Consider the following 12,310-nt stretch of genomic DNA (forward strand, 5'->3'; position numbering starts at 1 on the left):
GTCACCTGACAGTTATCAGAAAGGACAGCCCTTGCTGCAGCAATCACCACATGCAATTCTGCGATGTGGCCAGTGTCGGCTAAAGAAGGGTCTGAAAAGATCAATGCCCCTGTCTGAACCTCTGGATCAGGTGCTAACTGGAGAATCATGTGCCGAACTAGTAAATCTGTGTAAGAACACTCAAATTAACATTGCACGAGAGACCCTGTTGGCCAGCAATTGAGGCCACAGTGACTGTCTAGGATGCTTGTGATGCCGGTTAAACTGCAAATATGCCAACACCACTTGGGTTTAGTGTCCAAAGTACTGCATCAGCAATTGATAAAGCTCATCAGAGGGGAGTTTTGTGGGGTCAGTGGAGGGCTTCAAATTTTGAACATTTCTTATAAACCTGCGCTGCTGGACAACAAGGCGATCTTATCAACTGGATCAGTGATAGGTCTGACTGAGCAGTGCAGCGAGAAGTAGTGCAAGCAATTCTCCCACCTTTCTGTAGACTCAATGAAACAGGCATACAGCATTGAGGGTGGAGAAGAAAATTGCACAACCGGTGCCTGGTACAACACTGGCGTGAAGCAGCTCCCCATCCTGGTTCATCAGCACCTGCATCTGCTCCTGCTGCTGTTCCTTTTGTAGGCAAAACTGTTCCCATGAGCACTGCAGAACTGCCAGTCCATGGTGGCCAAAATTAACTCTGGGAAAAGGGAAACAAAAAATAGGATTGTGGCACACGTAAGAGCATCCCATCCTGTTCGCCGTTTTAGGATCTGCACTGTCGTTACAGTGCTCCTACAAAGGACTGTCAGCACGGGTAATTCACGAGCTGACGGTAGCTGAATAATAATCAGAAAACATACCCCTGTGAGGGGAAATGAAAACTTGCCATATGAGTTAATCTGCGGGAAGCAGAAATTTTGAACCCTCGTAGAAATGTGCACAGGCATAATTCAGCATGTGGCTGGTGCAGGCAGCTGTTGACTGAGCACTTGGCAATAACATTCAGCATGTTGCACAAGGTGAAGTTAGCAGTAGTTGTCTTCGATGTAAGCACTGGCCTGTTTGGTTTACTGCTGCTGCCCACAGGTAAACAAACACCTCCATCAGTGCTGATATGCCCTCCATTGTAGGTTTCCACACTACTTTGTGGCACTACTAATGCCAGCTCATCTGCGTCTATTGCAATGTCCGCTGACAGGGATATGAAAAATACCATTAAAATAAACATGTATTGTAAATAAATCTGGATTAAACATACAAGTCAGACATAATAACATGATTTGCCTTATATCTGTGGTTCTAAGGTACAGTATGTGGAAAGTAAGGTATTTACAGAATACATACTTGTTACATTAAGTACTTTCATGTATTCATAGATATAACAAATTTTAAATATTGTAAAACTATCATATCTTAGCAGAATCACAAATACTAAAGTCATTTATGTCGACAAAATGTGCTAAAGATTCACACTTTTATAAATATGAACACACATATCTAAAATTCACACTGGTTATTAAAATACTTTTAAAATGACATAGTAAAAAAAAAATTAAAGTTGTAATTGCTACTTTTCAGGGTTTAACTTACACATGTCATAAATGCAACAGCCTGTTAATATCGTTAGGCACTACCTATATTTCAGCGAAGTGTGATCAAATGCAGTAGTCAGACACAATGACATAATTTTTCTAGAATGGAAGAATGTAATAAACTTCAAATTGCATCAAACCCAGGCTTCTTTTATCTAAGGGTCTAAAGATATGACAAGTGCGAAACTTCACGTTTAGTAACCTAACAACACAAGCTACTCAAATATAAAGTTTTGTATATGTACTTGCAGAAAGGTCAATAAAGCAGTACTTTCAAACTGTTTTTTTTTTTTTTTTGCAAAACCTGTGTTCTGTTAAACTTTTCAAACTGTGTCCATTAGAAAGATTGTAGTTTTAACTGCCAAAAAAGTGTATTTGATTATCAATTCAAGTTAACGATGCTAAATAATTTGGATCAAATTTTGGCACAAAATCATGACATGAAAAAAAATCTAAACTTTGAATTCTTATATCTTGCAGAGTAAATGCATGCTGAACAAGTAGCTTTATATGTTGTAGCTTGGTATCATAAGAATGTGGAATACAAAATTTCATTCACTTACTGTTATTCAGTAACCTGCAAATTCGCCGAAAAGATGACAATTTTTGTGAAACATGGGCTAACAATGCTATACGAAATGAGGCAAACTAGCTGGAAAAATCATGCTGAAAATAAAAATCTCCCTTTGGGTTCTTATATCTCAGTGATTAAAGGAATGATAAACATGAAACTTTGGACAGAACAACTTAGTAACATAAGATTTTCTAATAAGAAATATCATTCATGTTCCACTTTCCAAATTTATACAAAACCAGTTCAAATTGATTTTTGTAGACATTACGTAAATAGATCATTTGCAAAGTACCTTATCTCCGATTTGCAAATGTGTAGGAGTATGTCAGATGGGCGGCAAGCAAAAAGTAATATCGATTTTGATTTTAGACTTATCACCATTGCAATATTATTACATATCAATGGAACAAAATGATTCACTGATGAATTTATGCATCCTCAAAGGCTGGCTCATTGATTTCATTGGATCGAAAGACAGGTAGCTTGTTGGGTAACAGAACAACACCTCATTTCCACACTTTCTATTCCTTCAGTATCATCATCTGCCCGACAGTATCAATCTGCTGGAAATGGAGAGCAGAAAGTGGCTCAAAAATTTCAAAAGATGTAAACTGCAATGTCAAGAAGTTTAAAATCAAAATTGATATTACTTTTTGCATGCTGTTTACATGATATACTCCTACATTTTGAGAGTTGGAGGTAAGGTACTTAGCAAAAAGCTTGTAAGCAGACAGGTTTCAGCACTAGGCTTTGGAACCCAAATTAAGAAACCAAATTACAGGCTTGTGAACCTGTATGAAGAAACCCACCCAGGGCTGACATCGCACAGCTATCGGGTGTGACACCCATAGTGATGGGGTACCACTGATTCACATTCTTGAGCTGGTAGTGACAATGTCACCACAGATCAATGCATTATACTGAGATATTATTTGTCAGTTTAAAAATAAAAAGCACCTTCAAGAAAAGATAGGCAACAGGTTGCTACAATGTAGCCTTTTGCCATAGTACATTCCCTCTAAGTTGTCCATCATTTTCAGGCATTGTTAGCAGACATTGGAAAACAAACATGATTTCCTGAATACTTGAAAACATCCTCTTTCCAGCTGTGATTAGTTGAAATCAATCATGGAAAATAGATTTTTAAAAGCAATTTGAATGTGATCTACTTTTTTAATTTTTTTGAAAATTTAGTTTGAACTGATTTTGTAGAAATTCATAAAGCAGTACATTAATGGTATTTTATATTGGAAAACCTTATGTTACTAAGCTGCTCTTGTCCAAAGTTTCATGTTCATCATGCTTTTAGTCAACGAGATATAAGAAGCCAATATTAAATTTTTATTCCCAGCACAAGTTTTCTGGCTAATTTTCCTCAATTTATGTAGCATTGCTAGCCCATGTCAGAAATTTTACCCTTAGTTTTGGGGAGCGGGAGACTTAAAGTACAATTTTTCGAATGAGACTGGTTTTGAAGGTTTAATAGAAAACAATATTTGTAAAATAAGTGCTGAATCTACCTTTTTATGAAATCTTTAAATTTGCACTTAATTTATTCAATATTGGCAGATGGTACACAAATAAAACTGTATACCTGAGAATGCACTGTTGTTAGGTTATTACATACCAAGTTTCACATCTGTCATACCATTGGTCCCTGAGATATGAGAGACCAAACTTTGGTACAGTACTGTAAACTGATACAGTGCAATGGAAGTTTGTTTAATAGTTCACACAGTAGTGTAAGATACCACTGTTAAGTAAGTTCAACTGGGAAGCACTTGAATGTCAACCATGCTGTCGGTACATGCTTATGCTGCTGCTGATTCTTTCACTGAAAACACAACTATCAGTTGAGCGGTGAGTGAAGACATTTCACATTAGGTGGACAGAAGGCTATGTGCTAGCAAAATGTTGATGGTAGGTAACAACAAAGTCCAAAACACAGCCCAGGAGAGAATCGCTTGGTGCAGGATCATCACAAATACACTGGAGAGCTTGTTGTAAACATCAGATAATTGGCTAGTAAGGCTGTGGGGGACTGCAGTAACCTGTGCGTAATTATATCGATTGATCCATCACTATGTCCAGTGTGGTTATGAGACAGAACTTCCAAGTTTTTGGATAGAGCTTACCAGGAATTTTGTTTTATCCTACCCCATTAGCACAGGCTAACCTCCTTTCACCAAATTTCTGCCATGGATACAATAGCAAAATTATTCTGAAATGTACTATGCTTTGTTATTGTATTAATTTGAGAATATTTAATGTGTCAGTTTTGTGAAATAATTTTCACACGTAAATGGAAACAGTTATCTAGAAACAAAATGGTAATAGCTTTTTAACACTTAGGCGCCGACGCCCGTAAAAATACGGGCGTGCGCGACCTGCCCAAAAGTCCGGCGCCCATAATCTTACGGGCGCGTGTTCTCGTTCTTCCTCTTCTTTTCTTTGTGTGTTCTTACAGCTCCCGCTTGTCTGGGAGGCGCTGCATGGACTGTAGTTAGAGTATTGGTCACTAGATAGTGCGGGCATGCTGTGGAAGGGTGTGCTTCCCTTTTTATTTGTCGGGTTTTGTGAGTGGCGATTTTTTCCCGCGCGGTGTCAGTAGCGTCGACACGGCGAAGCGTGGCTTGACGGACAAAGAAATTGCTCGCGAGTTATATCATGATTTAGAAGAAATTGACATTGATTTGTCAGAGGAGGATATTGTAGATGACTCTGATGATGATGATGATGTGGACTATGTTCAAGAAGAAGATTCTGACAGTTCAGGTAAAGAATTCTGACAACAAAACATCTATAATTTTTGTTCAGATTTTCACTGAAAAAACTCTCAGTACATAATTATGATTTTATTTGCAAATACTACTCTTCTGATAGACTCAGAAGAGGAGAGCAGATGACCAAGCGCTTCAGCAGCAAGTAATCCCGTCGATATTGTGCCTGAAGAAAGAGTGAGACTAACAACGAGGGGGAAGCCGAGACGTGCGCGCCAAATCGATTCTGAGGAAGGTTGGACAACTACTGATCATGCACCAGATATCAATCTATTCTCAGAACAATTTGGAATATGCAATGCTGTCAGTTTAGACCAGAACAGTGCACCTCTAGAATTTTTTTTCATATTTACTAACAGACAGTATGTTGAAACATATAAAGGAACAAACTAATCTGTATGCTCAACAATGCATCAGTAAATTATGAAGCACAAATTCCCTTTCACCCACCTGCTCATTGTCAAAGTGGAAAGGAGTTACACTTACGAAAATAAGGAAGTTTCTGGCAAAGTGTGGCGTAAAGACACAAGCTACCACTGTAGTGAATGTAAAGTAGCATTGTGCAAAATGCCGCGCTTCAAAATTTACCACACAAAGAGCAAAATTGCATCCTAAAATAGTTACAGGAGGTTACTGTAGATAAGACACACTGTATCCATCACAGTTATAATTTTTGTGTAAAATAAAAAAATTTCCTTCTAGAAAATACAGTGAATATACCATTGACCAATTTTTCCTTTTTTCAAAAACATTGTTATAATAATAACGCTTGTCAAAAGTATGTATTAATTCAAGAGAAAGGTATTATATATGGTTTTAAACAAGAAAGTCTAGGTTTTTCATTAAGAATAATTTTATTGCTATAACTGAAACCTTTCATGAGTTGTAGTAATTTAAAATATGTTAAAATCAGCCAGTCTTTATGGTAGGCACCCGCGCGCAATGGCTCAGGACCCAAAGTGTTAAGGGATTTTTCTCATATTTTCTTATTATGGATGGAGAAATTATTCGCATGCATTGAATAATTCAAAACGTTGTATAAAATTTCTGGATCTAAAGCTCTGCCTGTAGAAGGTAATTACCATATCCATTTGTCTTGAGAAGCCTCAGAGACCTAGAACCATGATAATAATGAGAAAGAGGAAAGCCTCAAGCTAAGCAAACATTGGATTCCTGGCCTGCTGAGAAGGGCAATAGGTAGCAAGCAATGCTAGCCACTCATGCTGACAATACCTTAAATTTCCAATTAAGCAGCCATCAGTAGCATAACTTGAAGCAGATTCCTTCAAGCTATATGTCGAATCCAGCTAGATCACATACTTTTTCTCAGTAAGTGATGGGCCAGCCACTTGGATCTTGTTTAGCTAGTGTTGTACCCTGCATTGTCAATAAGAAACAAATCAAACATCTAACTGTGATGTGATATCCACTGCAATACCCCAAAAAATATACATCGTAGTTTAATGCGTGTTAATTGGGGTCCCAGCTTCAGCATTCTATAGTTCTATTGCATCCCATTGTATAGTTAATCAGTTTTGGCCATTCTCGCAAATATTACTCCTATTCATGGAATATGCTGGTGTTTCCTTAGATTTTAGGAGAAACTTAGAACATCAGCGCCAAATTTAAATTTCCTATCGGAATCAGAATTTTTTTGTCTCGCACCAGACAAGTGAAATCAGTGATTAGAGTACAGGAGACAAGTCAGCTGATAACTGTAATAGATGATACATGGACTACAATTTTATGATGTAACTCCAGAATCTGAATGTGTGTGCTCAAATGAAGAGATCGTCATAAACTCAACAGACCAATAGCATTTCTGTACTAGAGTGCGCTATGATTTTCTTTTTGTTGTCCCAGTTTCAGCCTAGTGAAATTCTTTGTTTTTTAGCTTGCTGTGTATTTCCTTTCTCATACATTGTGGAGTTTGCACAAAAATTGAACTTTCTGTGTTCCTAGTTTCAGACCTGTGCCAGAGGTTATTTGGAAGAGATAGCTCAGGATTATTATTTATGAAGAGAATTATTTCATATAAGTACATCAAGAGAACACACTATATATTTAGTATAGTAACTAACAAGATGCTCTCGGTCTTGCACTTCATAATTGTGATAATTTTTTCTGTAAGGTTAAGGTTCTTGTTGTGTTGTTAGCATTTCCCCAGAGACTGTACTATATCTCAAGAGGATCTAACTTAATTCACAAATTTCTTGGTGGCAAAAATTGTACTTTGCTTTCTTGGAAGACTTTTTTTTTTGAGTATGTTAAATGTTTGACAAAAATTTTGAATTTTAATTGCAAAACTCTTTTAAAATCCCTGTATATAGAATGTAATGTCCTGCTGACTGACTGACTCATCATTGCCCACCCCAAACTGCTAAGGATAGAAACTTGAAATTTGGAGAAGGTGTGGATCTTATTACTGTAGGCATCATTTTAGAAAGGATTATCCAAAATCCCATTCCCAAGGGGGTGAAATAGGGGATGAAAGGCTTTTCGAAAGTATGTTGCTATTAAGGGAATTTTGAAGCTAGAGCTATGACAACTGGTATTTGGATTTTCACTCAGCAAATAAAAAAATTATGTGTTTCAGCATTTTTGGAAATTCAGTCACTAAAGGCGTAAAATAGAGTGTGAAAGTTTTTTTGTAAATAAACAGTTACTAAAGAACTACTAAATAATTTTTAAGGCTACATCTATGACAATTGATATTTGATTTCTCAGTTTGAAGTAAAAAAAATATGTTTCAGTGTTTCTGGCGATTCAACCCCTAAGGAAGTGCAATAGGGGCTGAAAATTTTTAAGAGAATATTTTGTTAATCGCCCCCCCCCCCAAAAAAAAAAAAAAAAAAAAAAAAAAAAAAAAAAAAAAAAAAAAAGAAGCTGTATTTCTGAAAATTGGTATTTGACTTCTTGTTTAGATATAAAGAAATATTTGTTAAGGCACAAAAGTTGCTCTGGAAATATATCCATAAGAACACAAAAGGCATGATTAACAAAAACTTTGGACTCCAGCCACCAGAATCACTTTTTGGTCAAAAGTACATTCGGAAAAGAACTTGCTTGTACGGCCTTAATTAGCATGAAAACTTTGATGATGTTGCAGTTTGTGAACAACATAAAAATTCAATTAAATGAAAACAAGAAAAATCTCTTCAGGCTGTACAGTCTAGGTGAAAGAAGCAGCGGGCGCTAAGTTAGTATCTTATAGAACATGGAAAGAAGGCAAATTGGACAGTAAACTCATATATTTTCTTTGGAACATTGTGGTCGTTTCACTTCTGCATATTTCAGAAAATCTGGAAAGTAGCCTTCTTCAAATGACAGATTAATTAATTTGTACAGTGGGTGTGCTATTTTATTGGAAGCTGCTGTACTAGCTTTGACAGGCATTCCATCTAATACCACAGAATTTTTAATTTTAGGTTTAATATTGTTACTTCTTTATATATTTTTTTGTTACTTTGTCATACCTATTTAATTAGACTTGCTCTGACCTAAGCCAGATAAAAGTACATTATCATGATAGCAATCTACATCATCAGATTTTATGCAGTCATGGAGAATTCATTAAAATTTTTAATATTATAGCAGGATTTACAATTATTTTGTCATATATCTTTATTTTAGAAGTTTATTTGTTTCTAGGTTTGATTCCAATTTCAAATTTGGCAACTGTCCACACTGCTTTGGATTTATTTATGTGCCTCTTAGTGAATTTAGTGTTTGTCATTTCCTTTCCTGCTTTACAATCTCCTTAAACAGATTTTCATGTGATTTAAAATAGTTAATAAACTCAGAATTATTACCAAATTTCAGCTCAGCACATATCTGTCTCTTCCGATTATTAGATTTTTTACGCCAATGGTAATAAGTATCAAGACAACATCATTGCACAATGTGATTTGTTATGTGTGAAGTTTTGACAATGTTGTGCAATCTGCTTATTTAGGTTATATCATACTCCATTGTCAGTTTCTAGGAATCATACAGTTTTAAAGAAATGATAGTTAAGTAGCTGATCAGCCAATTACTTTCAACTTAATTATTAAATGAGTTGCATTAACTTTAATAATTCAATTTATAACACTACTGTGTATTGTATTTGTGAGGAAAGTAAGATGATAAAATAAAAGTTTCTTTTTTAAAACCATAGTTTTGGTAAAGTCTCTCTTTTATTCCCTGGAATCTTATGATGATACTCTGAAATAACCTCAAGCTCATTAGTCATACAGTACAGGCTTTCAGGACCAATATTTGCATTTTTGATGACTTATGGTTTATGAACATAAGGCCTGGTCCAAGGCATATTACTATGCCTGACATTTGTCTTCCGGTGGTGGAGACAAACAAACTTGTTTGAGATTGCAACTCCTTTCTGTGCTGTTATAGCCTCTGATGATGTTTCCAGCATTGGAAGATGAAATGTTAGCCAGAGATAATTCTCTGGCTAACATTTCATCTTCCAATGCCTTGGATCACATACTAATGCTCATAAATCAAAAATCACCAAAAAACCTAAAGCACATTCTCCTCTCTCTCTCTCTTTTTCCCTCTTTCTCTTGTTCTTCCTTTTTTTCTATTGTTGTCCTCCAGGAACCTGATGCCTCTTTCTGGTGGATCATTCTCAACTTTCAGTTTATTCATTAGTTCTATGGCACTAACGAAATTTTCACATTCACGCCTCTGCAAAGTACCTGTTCTAACAAACTTTTCACTCAATTCCAACATGATAAAAAATAGTTTTATTTAGTTCAAATCAAACTGTATGATCCTGTTGGTGATGATTTCTGCGGATTTGTTAATTCTTGCGTGACCACTTTCTGTGTTTTTGTTTGGTGATTTCACCTCATGATCCATCATGTTAACCATTTTTGCTATTGAATTACAAGTTAATCAGGGTAAAAAAATGCAAGCAAGGTGACAGGTTTAGATGGGTACCACAAATGATTTTTCAGTTTATGTAAATCCACATAATAGATATCACAATCAACAATCTGATATTATAAAGCTTTTAAATAATGCAGAAATTCGTATAAGATGCTTTGGCTGCAGCATGAATGATTTACCTAATTGTTGAATTTTATATTCACTTTGCCCTCTCCTCTTCCTTGCTGCTGCAGCTTGCACAGATGCTATTTTCTCTTTTCAAGTAGCTGGTAATTGATTCCATTCATGATCATTGGCCACGCTTTTAGCCTTTGGTTGATCTAAAACTGTTTATTTGCTTCAGTGCTATTGATATTTAACTTACTAGCATATGCTGTGTCAAAAATGTCATCACATTTTTGAATAAAATGTGTTTGCTTTTGCTTATCACCATCCACTGAGGATGCAGAATATTTTGGTAGTTGCCTCTTTGTTGATATGAAACTTATAATTCTGGTGCATGGTTACCGAGCTCTTGCATCAGAATTTGTGCTTTTTCCCAATAAGTAATTTCTCCCTGCACTGATAGTGTGGCCCTTTGATGCACAGTTAATTTACACAACCACAAATTGTACAAGAAAACATTGAAATTTTTTAGGGCAAATGGCAATTTGATTACAGTTATTTCGTAGGATTACTGCCTCTGTAAATAGATTTTTCTTCTGTAAACAAACTGATGATAAAAACATTGTGTTTGCTGTGGCTGCTACATTCTCTCCAAAGTGAAAGTCTATGTCAGCCAGTCAGTGCATTTGTGACATGAGAACACTTTCGTTTTAGGAGCCTGAAAGGCGGAGGGGGGCGGGCCTGGGCATGCATTGGGTAATGAATTAATTTGTCATAGAGGAGAAATATTTTGCAAACTTTTCTTTTTATCATTATATCAATTTTGAAGGCCTGGGAAACCCTTTTCCTTTACTCTGCTCAGCACAAATTTGACACAGCTGTTTTTACATGGAGTGGAACTAAACTGAAGGGTAGCCCAAGAAAAATTTTAATAAGTGCCATGTACTTTTACATGCATATTTGATCTGCTAATAGATTTTATCTAATTTGGCAAAAGTTTCTCTGCATTTAGTTTCTTTTTTTTCCCACCTCTGCTTTTATAACCAATGAATTTCAATTCTTGTTGTATTATATGAGCTTATTTTTGCTGTGCAGTAATGTGTAACTATAACCATATTTTCGCCAGCTGTGGGCTAATTTGAAAGTGAGTAATAATGAAGAGAGCATCAAAATACAAACAGTTGTAGTCATCTTACATAAATGAGTATACTATTCCAAGAACATAAACGATTCAAGTAAGCTACTGTAAGAATTAAAATACTTTTCTATCATTACAGGATGCCAAATGAAATAGATACAATGGATTTCAACGATACATTTCTGGATATGGACCATTTGCGTGCAAGCTTTCCAGATTATGAAATTCGTGTCAAGACAGATGATCCGCGCAAGCTGGTGCCTCCTTTCAGGTGATTATCTACTTATTGTTGTTTTGTAAATATACTTTTTGTGCACCATATAATTAACTGTTGTAAAAACATAAAGTGTTATAACGTCAAGTTGAACACATATATTTCAAAATGACACAACACATATAAGTCACTGAGTAAGTTGACAAAGCAAGACACGTGAACAGGGTAACATTCGAATGAACACTTGCGTCCAAGTCTAGCGGCCGCTGGCTGGCTGGCCGCTTAGGTGGCACAGCTGCTGCATGCTGGCAGACAGCGCCACATGTAGAGTACACGCATAATTGCGCGGCGGCACTTTGAGTGATCGGCGAGTCACAACTCTTTTCGCCCCTTTGAAATTGTTGCACTGGTCTTGATGGAGGTGGGCCGGTCGAATTTGCTGGTGCCCCATGCACCAATCTGTCTGTTGCAGCAAGTCCAGTTGATATAACAGGAGACATGAGCGATGTGTTGGCGTCCGTAGGAGGAGGAGGTGAGTAGATTGGCTCCGACAGAGGATGGTCATCCGGTTCCTGCATGGGCACGTCTCCTGGTGGCGTCCGTTCTTGTGCTGGCACCGAGATGATGGTGAGAGGGCTGCGTTGTGAGTATTGAGAGATGCCAAGATTCCGAGCGTCAGGTAGAGCCAAAGGTGGTGTAGCGGCATTCGGAACAGGCGTTGCCGGCAGACAAGGCCGAGCTGGTCCGAATGACGAACTGCAACACCCGTGTCCATCTGGATCTCATACAGGCGTCGGCCACGGTGTCGTAAGATGTGGCCCGGACTCCATTTTGCCCGCCTGCCATATCCCCGTACCCAGATGAGGTCGTCGGCGGTGAACTGGCCAAGTGAAGGCACCCGCGGCCATGAGGTGGAAGGCCGCAGAAGATGAAGTAGCGTGCGGGGCTGTCGGCCATGTAAGAGCTCAGCTGGGCTGTGGTCGCCCATGGGGGTGAAACGGTAAGACGCCAGAAACT

At 37.3% G+C, this 12,310-nt stretch overlaps 1 protein-coding gene across 3 annotated transcripts in view; it reads left to right on the forward strand.

The window, feature by feature from the left end:
• LOC126183932 (RNA helicase aquarius) overlaps positions 1 to 12,310 on the forward strand; it is a 336,087-nt gene that overhangs the window by 207,067 nt on the left and 116,710 nt on the right. For all 3 annotated transcript variants that reach the window (XM_049926283.1, XM_049926297.1, XM_049926289.1), the window contains one exon: positions 11,219 to 11,350. In XM_049926283.1, coding sequence (XP_049782240.1) covers positions 11,219 to 11,350 — 132 coding nt within the window. The remainder of the gene's footprint in view (positions 1 to 11,218; positions 11,351 to 12,310) is intronic.

The sequence above is a fragment of the Schistocerca cancellata genome, chromosome 1 (genome assembly GCF_023864275.1).
Source record: "Schistocerca cancellata isolate TAMUIC-IGC-003103 chromosome 1, iqSchCanc2.1, whole genome shotgun sequence".
Lineage (NCBI taxonomy): Eukaryota > Metazoa > Arthropoda > Insecta > Orthoptera > Acrididae > Schistocerca > Schistocerca cancellata.